Source organism: Cordyceps fumosorosea, assembly GCF_001636725.1.
Source record: "Cordyceps fumosorosea ARSEF 2679 chromosome Unknown scaffold_9, whole genome shotgun sequence".
NCBI lineage: Eukaryota > Fungi > Ascomycota > Sordariomycetes > Hypocreales > Cordycipitaceae > Cordyceps > Cordyceps fumosorosea.
In genome coordinates this window covers 407,050-423,090 of record NW_017387309.1, presented here as the reverse complement: position 1 = coordinate 423,090, position 16,041 = coordinate 407,050, and the positions used below count along the sequence as shown (strand labels likewise).

Sequence of the window (16,041 nt, the reverse complement as noted above, 5' to 3'; positions counted from 1 at the left end):
CTTTGCTCGCGCTGTGGTGGTGTCAGGCTGACGGTGCCTGCACGGGCGGCCTCGCAGTTCACCCTTCCAATGTTGGTGAACGATTCCTGGCGGCCTCTCCTGATATCACCACAACAAGCTCTACAGCAAAGTTCTGTCCCGAAATCATACCTCTCCCTCGTAAAGCAAAGTGCGAGGAAACATAAACGCCAAGATCTTGCCCAGAAACAGTAACCTGTCGCGCCTCCGTCTCCAACCAACCTCCCCCCCCCCGATTCTTGCGTGGCATGGCATCTTCATACGACGAAACGTGCAAGCTAATATACGGAGCGATTTTCGACAAGCTAGAGAGGAAAAATGAACCCAACTTAAGATTTGCACCCCGCAGCGCCATCAAACTCCTGCTTCAACACGACAATCACGCTCTTCTAAGGCGACTATTTCGCTGTCTCGAACCGACCGGCGGTCAGCCAGTGTCAGGTGGCGGGACGACCTTGTCCGAGGATGAGTTTGTCCGTCGAGTCGGGGCGCGGAAGCTCTTCAACTTCTGGGGCACCCTCGTCTTCGCGACCTGCGGCCTCGGCGCGGCTAACGCCGCGCTGCACCGGCTCGTCGCCGCCGATGCGTGGCCCTTCTTCCCCGTCGACGAGCGGAAGCTCGGGAGCCTGCTTCCGCTGACTCGGACGCAGCTCAACAATCTGTTTGGGGACGAAATTGAGACCGACAAGTTCTTCAGCCACCAGGCGTGCTTCTGTGCCGTCGTGTTGCGCAACCGCGAGGAAGTCGTGGTGCAGGACGCAAGCTGCCAGCGGCTGCCGTACCTCGCCGAGGATGGTCGTGGCGAGGGCGCCTTTGGCCACGTGTACTACGTCAAGGTTGCCAAGAACCACTTCTTTGATGCCTTTGCCGAGGCGGCTAAGGCGTACAACGGCCGACCGCAGGACATGGCGCGCAAGGATTACATCATCAAGGACGTGAACCAGGCGCGCGAGGAGTACGCAATCATGAAGACGATACTTAGCTCTAACATGCAGAAGCGCGAGCACAACATCGTGCAAAGTTGGGGCTCCCTGCAGATCGAAAAGAGCTACAGCCTATTCATGCCTCTCGCCATCTGCGACCTGCACACGTTCATGATGGAGCAGCAACGCAACGCGCCGCAGGGGCTCAAGGATAGGGCTGACGTGGTCTACTCGGCGGCTGGCCTCGCGAGCGGTCTGAACTACCTACACAGCGGCATGCGGACCGATGAGCTTGAGGAGCTCGTGTGCTACCACATGGACCTGAAACCCCAGAACGTGCTAATCTTTCAGGAGAACGGCCGTAACGTGTGGAAGCTGAGCGACTTCGGCATGGCGCGCGTCAAGATGCGCACCCGAAATCCCAGCAGCCCCCCCGAGAGAGACTTCACAAGCCTCTTCCAGCGCCGCAAGCCGATGCAGGACCCGTCGCAGCCGGCAACCATCAACAGGCGTGGCGAGGGCACCTGGCAGGCACCGGAGAGTATCGCGGCCGAGCCCCGCATGCGGACGGACGCCGACGTTTGGTCGCTTGGCTGCGTGTTGAGCGTCGTATTTGCATACCTCGGCGGCGGCGCGGAGGGCGTTACCGATTACGGGTACGCGCGCGAGGCGCACCGCCGCGCCGACGGCTCAGACCGCTTCTTCTTGCGCAGCGCAGAGGTAATGAAGCCCCACAAGATGCATCCAGTGGTCAAGGCCTGGCATGACCGGCTGGTCGCCGCGGTGCCTCACACCTGCGTCGGAGAGCGGAAGGCGCTGGCACGCGTGCTTACGTTTCTGCAGGACGAGGTGCTACGGATCAAGGAGAGCGAGCGGTGCAACGCAGGGGCGGTCAAGCTGGAGCTGGAGACAACGTATAGGATGCTGCAGGATGCCATCAATAATGACGCGCCTCCGTCTACCATGGCCGCAGGATTGGAGAACTTTATCCAGGAGCAAAAGCAAAAACTCGCACTTTCAAAGTAGGTCGATGAAGCTACTTTCTTCCATATACTTGGTTTCGACTAACATTGGCTGCCATAGGATCAAGTCTCCGTCTGCCGCCAGACTGATTAGTCGCCGTCTCTCCTCCTCGGACGACTTCAAGGGCCTTGCGATATCGCCAAACGCAAACTGCCTCGCGTACTGTACCAACAGCAAGATTGTCTTCTACACATCTGAGTCGCTCTCCCTCACCGAAGAACACGCCAGCACGCTCCCTAGCGAGTGGAACTTGCCCAACGAGGAATGCTGCTTTTTGCAAAGCATATGCTTGACTAACAGATATCTCGTCGCGTCGACGACGGGCAAGAATTTTGTAAGAGTGCGCTTCTTCGTTTGAGACCCAATGACTCACTAATGTCCATGACTTAAGCTCTACGTATTCGACTTGGAGGGTGGCCTACACGTCGACCTAAACCTGACCACCGTTTACCGCGTCTCTCTCGACGGTTTGGCAATTCGAAGCCTTGCGATTTCGCCAAACAACAAGACGCTCGCTTTCGTCATGAGGGACGAGTCAAAAATGCGTGGACCAGGAACGCTAGTCTATACCAGCCTGCCTGGCCTGATTGCCTTAATACGGCAAGAGCTGAGGTACGTCTTGGTGGGGTGGCTTCTGCTACAAATAGGGTAACAATTAACGGCTTTCAGAAATCTGCCAGAAAGCAGCGACCCCAATTCACAACAAACTGTGGGAATCTCTAGCTCTCACGGACTGCTGAATAATTCCATTGAGCTTGATTGGCCGGCAGCAGACATTGAGCACCTATCCGTGTCGGATGCTGATGACGCCTATGTTGTCGTGCGGCCTGCGTTGACGGCACGGACTCGTGAGCACAAGATTCCCGTCGCCCACATCTGGAGGGATCAGTCTGTGGTTCCAGCCCGCCCGACAGTAGATACCCTCAATATCGTGTCCCTTGTAAGTACCCTGACTCCAAGAAGAGACTTGAACAACCCCTTCCCTCTAACCAATGCAAAAGGGATTTGATGGAAGTTCCACGTCAGGCTTCTTTACCACATTTTGTGTTGTGAATGACAGAGACACGTGTGCAATCGTGACTCGCGGCAAGCGCTTCCACTTGCAAAAGTTTGACGAGCCTGACATCGTCCGTGCTGAAAATCAGCGAGACATTGCGCACTACCGCATCGCGAAGCTCTTCAACAGCGGACCAACGGGCAAACTATTTGCCATTGGAAACGTCTCTTCCAAGCAGAATATGATGCTCGTGGAGGTGCGCCTCTCGCCGACACTGGACGTGCGCGAGCTTGTAAAAATTCCCGATCTCTTCGTGGGCGATGATGTCGTGGCCGTGGCTGTCGAGTCGACCGACAAGACCCTCATCATCGTTGCCTCTCTGACTGGAGCAAGTCGGCGCGCCATTCACAAGATAACCATTCCTCGACAGGGGCAGTGATGATAGTTACGCCATATTTTACGTCTAATTAAGAAACAAAAGGGAGAAATGAAATTATCGTGAGAAGAGAAATGAAAGAGAGAAAACAGGCCCGAAAAATGATAGCAACATCAAGATTGACCCGAGAAACCGTACAGCATCAAGATTGGTCCGAGAAAGCAAACAACATCAAGATTAACTAACCCCCCAAAACCACAACATCAAGGTCGATGTGACGTCATTTCAACAGAATTGTCAAGTTTCGTAAAACGCCGGACGAAGCCCTTCCAGTCCGCGTTGACTGGGATTTTGGGTGCGAGGCGGCCAAACAGGACGCCGTCGTGGCGCAGCAGCCAGTAGTAGAAGATGACTGTCACCATAGTCAAGGCCAGGGTGGTGAGGACGTATATCCAAATCATGGCTGTGCAGATGATCCTACTGCTAGGCTGGTCCATGGCAAAAAAGTTCATTCCGAAAAATGTCTGCGTCGTCATCATTAGTTGAAGCTTGGGCCAGAATCGTTCGCTGTCGTTTTACTTACCCCGACAAAGGAAGCCGGCGCATATATGAGGGTCAAGGTGGTGATGAAGACGGCGCTCCTGTTGAGCTGCATCATGTTGCCGTTCTGCTCGTTGGCAATCACCTGGTCGCGAAACGACTGCGTGTTGGCCAGCAGTTGGGCCGCCGCCTGCACCCTGTCCCTGAGATATGCGGCACTCCGGAGGTAGGCGGCACAGTGTCGGCGATGGTTCTGCAGGCTGCCGGCAAGCGCGCTCTGGCGGCGGTGGTCGCTGACGACGTCGGGCGCGGCGCGGAGCAGCTCCTGGAGGTCGTCGAGGAGCGTGGCGGTGCTGCCAACGAGGCTGGTGACTTTGAGGAAGCGCGCCTCGAGGCTGGACAATGCGCTGAGCTGGTCATATCCAACTCGGAGAGGTTCATCGATGTATGCGGCGAAGGTGTTGTTGGACTGGAAAACGGTCAGCTCGGGGATGATGCTGGTGAAAGGCTTTCGTCGCATACAATAGGGAGGAACTCAGCCTCGCAAGCCTTGTTAAAGGAACGCCAGGCAGAGAGATGAGTTTTCAACAGAACATCGTGCAGCGAGAACCAGGTATTGTTGGTGTACTGGTTGCTGGGGTTTGTCAAGTGCTCGTAGAGGGCGTCATGGGAGCTGGACTTGGGGGTGGGAGTGAGAAGGAGGAGGATGTTCTGGCGCGTCTCAGTGTTGATGCGATGGCAAATGCCTGTCTGGCGGATCGCCCATTTTTTCTCGCTCTCTTTGAACTCGGGGTAGCGGATGGAGTACAAGACTTCTATGTGGTCGTTAGAAGTGGTAAGGATCGCGCATCGAGACAACCTACCGAGCCATGGCCCGTCTGTCGAGACAGTGCATGGGGTACAATATGACTCCTCCAAGTCATTGTTCTTGGTGTAGTAACAAGAGGTGAGATTGCGGAGATTGGGAGTAAAGCCGTGCTTGTCGATGATGAGAGCGAGCATGGACCTCGTCACTTGCAGCGGCTGCCAGGAGTTCCGCTGGCAGATGGAGCTGATGAGGGAGGTGAGCGTGGGCGTCTTAGGCTGAGCAGCCAGGTACCTAGGGCTAAACTAACATGAACCGGCAGGTATAATCCAGGCCCTTGGCGCTGTTGAGATACTCGTCGAGGCTAGGGCCGTCGCGGAAGAGTTGGAGGTCACTGGACGCCTGTTGCGACGAGGACGATGGCGCAGCCGCCAGGGTCAGCACCTGGACGGGATCTCTGACGCTGTTGACGCAGCAGGTCTCTGGGTTAGACGATTCCATGAGGTAAGTATAGACGGGTGAAGTCGGAGGTGAGTTGGGTAGGAAAAACTAAAGCAGCAGGGTGATGCTGGATCGGATTTTATATGCAATGAAGAAATGCCAACAGAGGCAAAATGGAATTCTTGTACAGGGCAATGTACTACAGCGGTATGTCACGATTCAACAAAAAAAGCGAAAAAGGCTTTAACCCCTTGTCCTCCTCAGTCCGCGCTGGTCTCCCCTCACTCACCCTCCTGTACGGAATGGCCGTCTCACTTGGTGGTCTGCCTCGCGGGGTGCCCTTTGAGACAGACTGAAAGACTGACAGAGCATAGCCACCTAGCCTCGCAAAGCCTGACAGCCCACAGGATGATCTGGACAGCATTCCCGCTTTGATGCCAAAGCCCGGTGCGACTTCCCGTTTTTTGCAAGAGTTTCCGTCGTCAATCATCTCGGACGGCGCTATCAGCCCGTTGTTAGCAAGTATCAAAACGCAAAGGTCTCCTCCGCTGGTGGTGCGTCGTCGTACTCAATCTCATGCTAGATTCGTCAGCCTGGGAAAATTGCCCGAAAATCTGGCAAAGGATTCACAACTACAAGCACGTACTGTCAATAATGTTCGTGGGGCGGTAAACGTCCACTGGTCATTTCTCATCTATTCTCCGAGTCAGTTCTCATCCCATCTCTGGTCGTCCCCAGGTAGCCCCCGCCCGTTAGGGGGGAGGAATCCTTATTACCCGAATATTGAATTCAGTCTGTGGGGGGAACAAGCTCTCCAGTAGCGACTGGAGGCTTGTCTTCTTCAGGTATCTCGCGCATGCGTTTTGGCAGACTTGCTGGTCCATGATGGCGTAGTCTTCGTTGGCCAAACTTGCATTCGACAGGATGAGATGTTCAGTTCAAAAGTGCGCCCTCTCGCAAAGACGTCGCTTTTGATCCGTCGACCGGTGACAGTTTATCGCCAAATTTCTCTCTTGGGCCTGATTTTCCCCCTCTTCTGCGTCTGCATCTTGCCAGCTCCAACTTGGCTGCCTGGAGAGCAGCTCGTCTGCTTGGCCGTCCGCCGTCTGCACGAATGTGGCGAGATGGACAAACAAGGGGAATACGCCGACAGCCAGCAAGAGACAAGGCGGCCAAAAAAGGCAAGCTGCAGCAAATAATCTGCGGCTGGACTGGGTGGCGCTGGCCAGCTGAAATGTACGATCCTTGCTGGGCGCAGCGAGGCAGGCCAGTCGCCGTCGATCACCTACCTATGCAAGGCATTGCGAGCTATTTTCATTGTTCCGGTTCTAATTCAGTTCGCAAGGTCAAACGAACTCGCCTTGCGCCTTTTGCAAACTTTTCCATCCAATGGTCGGCGCAAGAGTTGAAGCTGAGATAGACCAAGGTACGTACCAGTACAGCCTCGTTGAGATCCGAGGTCATCAAGCGGCCTTGCCGCTTGGCACGTCGTCCCTCCCTCCTCGAGCATTGCAGACGGCATAATATCCGTAGATAAGATTCACCTGGAAAACCCTCGATATCTCTTCCCATTCGTCTCTGTCCAAATCTCTTCCCCGTCTCTAACAAATCTCTTCCCATTCGTCCACAGACTTGACCTCTGCTTCTCACTGCCTTTCGTAGCCAACCCAAGATGATCAGCAAGTGACACTGTCGCCGCAATGACTTCTCAGTGGCCGAATTCACCGGAGCCTATGCTCGACGAGTTGCGAGATGACCACAGCCATGGTGGCGATATCGCGCTCCGCCCGCTGCCCAGCATACACGAGCCACGAGGCCGTGAAGATGGGAGGCCTACCAATCGGAGCGACGACGACCACGTAAACCCCTCGCAGCGGTTGAACCCTGACACGGCCAGACTGAGTCCTAGCCGGGACCCCTCGCGCGGCGCCGCCTCGCACCCAAGCACGCGCAGCAGCTGGGATGTGACCGGCTCGCTTCCCCTGGACTCCCGATCCATGACGACAGACCACTCCTCCCACGCTCTGGCCCAACCGAGCGACGAACCGCCCAAGCCAGTGGTCCGGCGGCGGGAGCGGCGCATCGTCGTCACCCCGAGCCAGGACCGGCTCGTGCACCGGCGTCTGCGCGGCATCCATCTATCTGTGAGTCACCCAGTCCACGGCCAGCCCTCCCCCGAGACTAACACAGCATGCGTGCCGTTCCGTAGATGATCGCTGTCAACGCCACCCTCGGCACCGGCATGTACTGGCGCGGTGGGCAGATCCTCCAGCTCGGCGGGCCGCTCTCGACGCTGCTCGCCTTCCTGCTGCCCGGTGTGCTCGCCTGGGCCGTCATGCAGTGCATCACCGAAATGCTGTGCATCTGGCCCATTCCCGGCGCACTGTCCGTCTACGTCAGCGAGTTCGTCGACCCGGAGCTCGGCATCGCCATCGGCATTACCTACTGGTTCACCTACGCGGCCTCGTTCGCAGCGCTCGTGGCCACCTCGGCCGCCGAGATCCACTACTGGAAGCCGGAAAACAAGGCGTTTGACGGCGCCGTGCTGTACTTCCTGATCCCGTGCTTCCTGGTCTTCCTAAACTGCTTCAGGATTGATGTGAGTTGGGATGGATGTAGGTGTCTTGTCGAAACGGGACAGAGGTTTGCTAATGAGTGCTGCACAGATATACGGATGGTTCGAGGTGATCAGCAGTAGTATCAAAGTGGTGTTTCTGTTGGTCGTCATTTGCTGCATGGTAGCCATCAACGTTGGCGGTAGGCTGCTGCTTCCCTCCCTCTCTGACAGGGTCATTGCTGACGAGATGATCATAGCTGGCACTACCCACCAAATCATCGGAGCCGGATGTAGGACGCCTCGCTTTCTTCCACAGTCAACTTACATACATCTCTGACATTTCTAGTTTGGGACCATCCCATCGAATACGACCACAACGCAGCCAGTAGCTGGTTCAACAGCCTCGCGTAAGCAGACATACACAAAGCCACTCCTCACCCCAATATCCGCTCCTTCTACTGACTCTCTCCAGCATGTCCATTTCAATCGCCAGCTTCGCCTACGTCGGCGTCGAGGTCGTTGCCGCCTCGGCCCTCGAGGCGCGCTGGCCCAACGGCAACTTGCGCACCAACTCGGACCTCAGCGAGCGCTCACACGAGGAGCTGCTCATTGGGGAGACGGTCCGCTTCTCCTCCGTCTACATCCCCGTACTAGCCACCATCGCCTACGTGCTTGCCGGCGTGCTCGCCTCCTTCAACATCCGCCGCGACGACTGCCGCCTGCCGCGTCTCAGCTGGGTCGCCAACGAAAAGTGCGACGGCATCACCACTAACCCATCGTCATCCTCTTCCTCCGGCACCACCACCTCGGCCTTCGTCGCCATCGCCATCGAGGCCGGCCTCTCCCCGCTTGACCACGTCTTCAACAACTTCCTCGTCTTCACCGCGCTCACCTGCGCCGGCACAAACCTCTACGTCGCCTCCCGCGCGCTCTTTGGCCTCGTCGCCCGCCTCGACGACGCGCCCAGCCAGCCCTGGCCGCTGCGGCTACTCGCCTGGTTCGGCAAGACGAACCGTCACCGCGTCCCCATGCGCGCCATGATCCTCTCCGCGCTATCCTTTTGCTGGGTGCCCTTCCTCCAGCTGCACGGCGAGTCGGCCAACATCTCCATGTTCATCGAGATCCTTGCCACCATGTCCACTGCCTCCGTCATCATTGTCTGGGCCTTTGAGTGCTGGGCCTTTATCCGGTACTATCATTGGTATGTTCGACTGACTGCTAGAGGGAGCCCCATCTGACTGACGAAAACTCGCAGCATCTATAAACATCGCGAGGCGCTCGAGAGGTGGGAGCTCTCCCAGGTCCGCCGCTGGGACCAGAGACATTACCGCGACTACCCGTATCGAAGCCACATGCAGCCATTTCTCGGCTACATGGCGCTCGCCGGCTGCCTCTTCGTCCTGGTCGTGGCCAACAGCGCGCTGCTCTGGAAAAAGTTCCATCCGACCCCGTTTCTATCCACGTTTCTCCTGGTACGTCGTCTTCAATGCGTCACGTCCAATCACTGTCTTCTGACGAGGCGGTAGCAAATTGTCTTCTTCGTGGTGTGCATTATTCTCAAAGTCTTTCGCGGCGGCAGCTGGTCGCTGGTTGATTTAAGCAACCCTGATCGGGTAGCTGAGAAAATTAGAAAGCTGCATGACATTCGACTAGGCGCTAGCTAGACACTGAATTTTGAAGAGTTTCGGCATGGTTACCGTTGAGGTGACTCCTACCCCATAGAAAGCTTCCTTCACATTTCTGCGGAGGTGTGTGATGCGACGTGGAATAGGCAAGACATCAACAAACCATTACCCATTTTGGTTGTCTGGTTTGCTAGTTGCCATATCTATAAACAACATTTCACGGATAAATCGCTACCTACGTAGGGAACTTGATTGCATGAGAAACATGACTTGGTCATGACTACTCTAAGTAATGAATTAAATGCCCCGATACACCAAGTAACGCCAATCCCATGATGCACAACGTTGAAAAAACAACGTCTGACAGATATCTTGTGACTTTTCCCCCCATGTTCTGGCCTTCATCCGAAGCTAGGTAGACATTTATTGCTTGGAGCGCTTGGCGGCCTCCTCCTCCGCCACATCTTCGACGCCCACCTCCTCGTCGTCGAGCCTGCTGCGCTTGAGACCCTTCATCTTCCTCGTCTGCATGGTGCCGAGGTCCTGCTTGCCGATGTGGATGCGGCCGAGCTTGTCGCCGATGGTGTCGGTGGAGATGTTCTTCTTGGCGCGCTCCTCGAGGCCGCGCGGCGTCTTCATGGCCTCCTTGAGCATGGCCTCGTCGGGCACGCGCATGCGGCCGACGCGAAAGTCCATGCGCGGGCCGATCTCGTCGACCTCGACGCGGGGCAGCCGCTGGCCGCTGCGGCGGGTGCGGATGAGGTAGACGCGCATGTGGATCTGGGGCTTGGCCGCCTCGACCTCGCCGTTGGAGGACGACTCCTCGACGGCGAAGCTGACAATGTACTGCAGGCCCTCGACGTCAATCTTGTCGGCGGGCTCGCCCTTGAAGAAGTCGGTCAGGAAGCTCTTGGCGAGCGTGTACTCGTTGGCGACGGGGCTCTCGAAAGCGGTGCCGGCGAAGAGCAGCATGGGCCGCAGGCCGATGGAGAACTTCTTGTTCTTGAACTGCGACATGGCGCGGAAGGTCTCGGGGTCGAGGTGCAGCTCGAGCATGTCGAGCAGCTTGTAGCCGAAGGTGCGGACGAGGGTGATGGCATGCGGGCGCTTCTTCTGGCTGCTGCCGAAGAGCAGCATGCTGGCGTCGTTCTTCTCGGAGAAGAACTCGAGCGAGGTGGCGTCCTCGAACGGGTGAATGTGGTTCTTCTTGGAGAACTTCTTGGCGTGCGGCTGGTGCATCGAGTACAAGTCGTTGAGCGCGTCCTGAACAATCTGCGAGCAGTTGCCGCCGCGCAGCACCAGGCACGTCTTGGGGTTCTCGATGGCCTTGGGTTCGCGGGCGGCCATGGCGCGCTTGGAGCGGGCATTGCGGGGTTTTCTGAGGGAATGACTCTTAGTCCATGTCAATTATTCGGGATGAGCAGGCGGTAGTTCTTACACTTGACGAAGCATCTTGGTGGCGCACTGTTTTCGATGTTGGCTGCGTGGGTTCTATTCAACAAACTCATCGACAAGCCTCTGGGATTTTTTCCAGTTGGAGAAAAAATGTCTTATCGATAATCAGATTTGCGCTAATCTGCAGTGGGCACCTCCGACAATCTCAGGTAGGCACAAGTAGGCAATCGGTAAAGGCCGTTCCCCGCAGTCACGTGGACTGCCCAACTCCGATGCTTCATAATCAGAAAGCCCGCTTCACCCGCCTTTTGTCACTGCCAAATGGACGGGCCGGACACCGGCCTGCCTCGGTAAGATTCCCCACGTCCAGGCCGAGCCACAAGCGTTAGCCTACCTAGCAACTTTCACCTGTTCCGTCCTTACGTAGTACCCCAACCTCTGATTCTCCCCATCTTCTGTCATTTTCCTTTATGCATCTTTTGTTTCCATCCTGTGAATCCGACAAACCACGCCATCGCCAAACACCAGCGACGACACAGAAATCCTCTTACCGTTCTTGTTTGCCACCCCGCCCTGCGAGATATTTCAGTCCCTTCCCCCCGCCATCATGTCGTTTATGGGTGGCGCCGAGTGCTCATCCTCAGCCAACCCTCTCAGCCAGTTCCAGAAGCACGTCCAAGATGACAAGACACTACAACGCGATCGCCTCGTTGGTCGCGGGCCCGGTGGCCAACTAAATGGGTTCCGCAGCCAGAGCGCCAACGCTCCCCAAGATGAGGTACGACACGCACCCGCCCACCCATACCACCTACAGGCTTGTGACATTACTAATCGTTCCGTGATTCGGTCTCTAGATGATGAACGGCTTCCTCAATGCCGGACCCAATATCCAGCAAGAATTCCCCATGCAGGGTCCTGCCATGAACCCCGTCCAACATGCCCCTATGCGCGCCAGCTCTACGTCACCGACGTGGGCACACGACTTTAACAGCCAGCCCGGCATGGAGTCGGCGTTCAAGCCGCCCAGCAATGCTCACTTCAGCGCAGAAGAGTTTGCCCGCTTCAACATGAACGGCCAAGGCTCCTCCGCCCGATCCAGTCCGATGCAGGCCAACATGTCGGGCAGCCAGATGCAGCGCCCCATGATGAGCGGCGGTATGGGTATGGGCATGGGCATGGGCATGGGGTACGGCATGGGCGGTTCCATGATGCCCATGTACCAGCAACAACAGCAGATGCGCAACCAGCAGCAGCAGCAACCGCAAGATATCAAGGGTAAGGGCAAGCTCGTGGAGCTCGACGACAGCAAGTGGGAGGAGCAGTTTGCCCAGCTCGAGCTGGAGGACCAGACCGAGGCCGCCGAAAAGGCCAAGGAGAACGAGGAAGCCAGCGCCGCCGAGCGCGAGCTGGATGAGATGGACCGGGCGATCCAGTCCGAAACAAATGAGTTCGGTGACTTCGAATCCCTTTGGCGAGGAATACAAGCTGAGACAGCTGCTGCTAGGTCCATGGTTCAAGATGAATCTCTATTCGACCAATTCGATACCGAGTGGACGAACGATATGATACCCGATCTCCAAGGCCTCGGAGACTGGGGCCGCTTCGGCGACCCCGTCGTCGAGAACTACATGTTTGAGCAGGAGAACTTTTTCAAGGACGAGAAGAACGCCTTTGAGGAGGGTGTGCGCGTCATGAAGGAGGGTGGCAACCTGTCCCTGGCAGCGTTGGCGTTCGAGGCCGCGGTGCAACAGAATCCGGAGCACGTCGAGGCATGGGTGTACCTGGGGTCGGCACAGGCGCAAAACGAAAAGGAGACGGCGGCGATCCGGGCGCTGGAGCAGGCGCTCAAGCACGACCCCAACAACCTAGACGCGCTGATGGGGCTGGCGGTGTCTTATACCAACGAGGGCTACGACAGCACGGCATATCGGACGCTGGAGCGGTGGCTGTCGGTCAAGTACCCGACGATCCTAGATCCCAAGGATATCCACCCACCGGCGGACATGGGCTTCACGGACCGGCAGATCCTTCACGAGAAGGTGACGGAGCTGTTCATCCGGGCAGCGCAGCTGAGCCCGGACGGGGAGCACATGGACCCGGACGTGCAGGTTGGGCTGGGCGTGCTCTTCTACGGGGCCGAGGAGTACGACAAGGCGGTGGACTGCTTCCAGTCGGCGCTGCACTCGTCGGAGCTGGGCACGACAAACCAGCAGGAGCAGCTGCACCTGCTCTGGAACCGTCTCGGCGCGACGCTCGCCAACAGCGGGCGCTCCGAGGAGGCGATTGCCGCGTACGAGCAGGCGCTGTCGCTGTCGCCCAACTTTGTGCGGGCGCGCTACAACCTGGGCGTCAGCTGCATCAACATTAGCTGCCACCAGGAGGCGGCGTGCCACTTCCTGGCGGCGCTGGAGATGCACAAGTCGATCGAGAAGTCTGGGCGCAGCAAGGCGTACGAGATCCTGGGTGAGGGCAGCGCGGCGCAGGTGGACGAGACGCTGGACAGGATGTCGGCGCAGAACAGGAGCAGCACGCTGTACGATACCCTGCGGAGGGTGTTTACGCAGATGGGCCGGAGGGACCTGGCGGAGAAGACGGTGCCGGGCGTGGATCCGGACGTGTTTCGCTCCGAGTTTGACTTTTAAGAGAGAGAGAGGGGGGGGGGGATACTAGAGGAGGGGCATATAGATGAAGTGTCCTCCAATGTACATGTAGAATAAAAATGAGGATTCTTGGTTCAAGGCATTGGGGGACGGACAAGAATGAATGGCATCGCTTGGGATGGATAGCACTGGTATGGTATGCATGCTGGGGATTTCAATACATTCACTTTCAATTTTCCAATGTCAAGCTTCTATTGCGTATTTAATCTTTGGACGCAAATACCCTGGTGAATTGGGCTTGTCCATGACCCCGGTCAGATACCGAGCGTCCCAACACGCAGGCATAACATGAAAGCGTGGACGTCTTACTGACCCCAAGCGACATGCGGGGATGTTTTATTTCTGGATTAATAAACATGTTTACGTATGCTGCGACTATGTTTAGACTTTGCTGCTTCATGTTCGGGGTTTATTCCCTGGTCCAAAGTTGCGGCATCTCGACGTGTGACGGGAATAAAGACATGTCTCGGCCATCACCAAGCCACGAGAGCCCAACAGTCCGGATGCAGAGGATACTATGTACAAAGGTTGACCACTTCATGTCCCCTGGCAGGCGTCATGGGCGGTCGGCTTGGCAGAGGTCTTTGATGACGACCCCTCGGGTAGGGGTTCTCTCGCTCGTTCGCTGAAAGTCGAGCAAACTTTTTAGTTTGTGTGACGACGCAGGCCCGTGATCAGGTGCGCAGTTCCGTGTCTTGGGCCTTTTTTCCGTTTTTTTTTTTCTTTCTTTTACGGCGTGGCTTGCCTGCGACAAAAGAGAGGACGCACGATGACGGCAAGAGAGGAATGAGACAACGGGGATTCCGCGATTCTGGGAAAAGGGGTGTGTGTACCTGTCGCGGAAGAGAACTGAAACAATCTCATCACTTTCTTGGATGAATGTTGACAATGTGGCTGGTGAACAGGTACGGACAACCTGTAGGCAAAAAAAAAAAAAAACCTGTGCCAGCAATGGCAAATCGGTTACTTGGGGGAGTTCGTTGGCGCCGTGACTTGCGCGCTTGAGGGGGACAACAAACGGCATCGTGCTTGATGAGCTGCTGGAAAGTGGCATCTACGTTGTCGCCTCAGCACTTTCGGGTGTGACTTGAGTTCCTCTAGTCCCGTAGTTTAATTATAATAAGAGTGATGGATCGCTGGAGATGGGGCGAGACCGATCACCTGGAATGTGATTGTCGATTGCCGATGCGTTTGGATGTGAACGGAACACATTCCGCAACATCGCGTCCCGAACTCCGTGACCGCCCAACAGGGAAAGGATTGGACCAAGAAGAGAAGAAGAAGAGGAAGAAGAAGAAGAAGAAGAAGAAGAAGAAGAAGAAGAAGAACAGCCTCGGAAGGACGTTACACCGAGAAGGGGCTTTTTTGTCACCTCATCACAGTCATCACCCCCGTTCCTGATCCGGTGGCCAGGTTCTCCGGATAATGACCAATAAGAAGCTGAAAGAAGCCAGGGTCTGGCGACACCCACGACGAGTGACGCGGCCACCACGACGCACACATCCGATGCAATTCGGCGCCGGCGACAGCGTGGGGGCGGGCAGGGGGAGGCAGAACTACTGGTAGAGGAGAGAGAGAAAAGAGAGAGACATGTGGAAAGTGCAGTGTGGCGTGCAGCGCGCCTCCCGGACGGGTTTACTCAAAGGGGGAGAGATGTGTGTGAGTGAGGATGGGGAGGAGGAAGAGACCCCCGGCGTGTCGGACAAGACACAAGACGCACGGAGTACATGAGCGGCCCAGTGAGTGAGTGGTACAACGTATTGGGAACTTGTGCAAGACAAGAAGAGGTTGCCTGCCTGCCTGCCTACCTGCTTGCTTGCTTGCTTGCTTGCTTGCTTGCTTGCTTGCTTGCTTGCTTGCTTGCATATGGAACCGGAACCCTGTTGAGTAGGTCGCGGAACAGATGCGCGGAGGAGGGGGGGTGGTTGGAGTTGGAGTTGGAGTTGGAGCTGTGTGCATGGATATGCGGAAATCGACCTTGATCAGTGGCGACTACGGATAGCTAAGGAATGATGATGGTGAACTTGGGGAGAAACAAGTCGATCCGGCCGAAATGGTGAGCCCCGGAGCTCGGAGATGTACCGTTTTTGACCCATGTTGGTGGTAGTCGCGGGCGGACAAGGGACAAGGCTGGCTGGCAAGCATGGCTGCACATAGATGGGAGAGTAACTACTGGTAGTCTAGACCCTGACCCTGGATGGACAAGATTCCTCAAAGAAGAAGATACAAGGCAAGGAAAGCAAGATTGACCTCGGAGCCTCCAGCAGCCGGCCGGGTCTAGACGTTGAGATGGGCGTGCGCCACAGCAGCAGGCAGCAGCATGCAGACAAGTTGCCAACGGGCGACGCCGCAGTAATAATACGCCAATATACTCTTTTGTGACGAGTAACCCGGGCAGACCGCAACGGGTCGTCGACGGGTTCATCAATCAGTGAATGGGCTTGCACTATTGACGATGGATGACATGCAGTGAGGCTGGGCTGGCTGGCTGCTGTAGGGGCATCATCATCATTTGAGGTATTCCCGCGGCGCCAAGCGAGCAAGTATAATTTGTTCAAGGCATTTTGCGACGTTACCAATCAATAGATGGCTGATCAGCTCCAAGTATCAAGAGGGGAAATAAAGAATAGAAGAAGCAAAAAAAAAAAAAAAAAAAAAAAAAAAAAAAAACAAAACCCCAA

At 56.3% G+C, this 16,041-nt stretch overlaps 5 protein-coding genes across 5 annotated transcripts; 3 read left to right on the top strand and 2 right to left on the bottom strand.

The window, feature by feature from the left end:
* Nucleotides 1-266: 266 nt before the first annotated feature.
* ISF_04308 (Protein kinase-like domain protein) lies at nucleotides 267-3,400 on the top strand (the record flags this gene model as incomplete). The annotated part of the gene is made up of 5 exons (XM_018847914.1): nucleotides 267-1,963; nucleotides 2,025-2,298; nucleotides 2,356-2,576; nucleotides 2,634-2,904; nucleotides 2,966-3,400. 5 exons carry the CDS (start codon nucleotides 267-269, stop codon nucleotides 3,398-3,400), a joined length of 2,898 nt encoding a protein of 965 aa, XP_018704870.1.
* A 200-nt stretch (nucleotides 3,401-3,600) lies between these two features.
* ISF_04307 (Mg2+ transporter protein, CorA-like/Zinc transport protein ZntB) lies at nucleotides 3,601-5,183 on the bottom strand (the record flags this gene model as incomplete). Its single annotated transcript, XM_018847913.1, has 5 exons — nucleotides 3,601-3,861; nucleotides 3,921-4,346; nucleotides 4,400-4,692; nucleotides 4,741-4,928; nucleotides 4,993-5,183. The coding sequence occupies 5 exons, from the start codon at nucleotides 5,181-5,183 to the stop codon at nucleotides 3,601-3,603; spliced, it is 1,359 nt and encodes a 452-aa protein (XP_018704869.1).
* Nucleotides 5,184-6,823: 1,640 nt separating this feature from the next.
* ISF_04306 (Amino acid/polyamine transporter I) lies at nucleotides 6,824-9,344 on the top strand (the record flags this gene model as incomplete). The annotated part of the gene is made up of 7 exons (XM_018847912.1): nucleotides 6,824-7,267; nucleotides 7,333-7,722; nucleotides 7,790-7,970; nucleotides 8,027-8,087; nucleotides 8,153-8,881; nucleotides 8,936-9,152; nucleotides 9,207-9,344. The coding sequence occupies 7 exons, from the start codon at nucleotides 6,824-6,826 to the stop codon at nucleotides 9,342-9,344; spliced, it is 2,160 nt and encodes a 719-aa protein (XP_018704868.1).
* Nucleotides 9,345-9,728: 384 nt separating this feature from the next.
* ISF_04305 (Brix domain protein) lies at nucleotides 9,729-10,652 on the bottom strand (the record flags this gene model as incomplete). Its single annotated transcript, XM_018847911.1, has 1 exon — nucleotides 9,729-10,652. One exon carries the CDS (start codon nucleotides 10,650-10,652, stop codon nucleotides 9,729-9,731), a length of 924 nt encoding a protein of 307 aa, XP_018704867.1.
* A 655-nt stretch (nucleotides 10,653-11,307) lies between these two features.
* ISF_04304 (peroxisomal targeting signal receptor) lies at nucleotides 11,308-13,342 on the top strand (the record flags this gene model as incomplete). The annotated part of the gene is made up of 2 exons (XM_018847910.1): nucleotides 11,308-11,478; nucleotides 11,555-13,342. 2 exons carry the CDS (start codon nucleotides 11,308-11,310, stop codon nucleotides 13,340-13,342), a joined length of 1,959 nt encoding a protein of 652 aa, XP_018704866.1.
* Nucleotides 13,343-16,041: the final 2,699 nt, after the last annotated feature.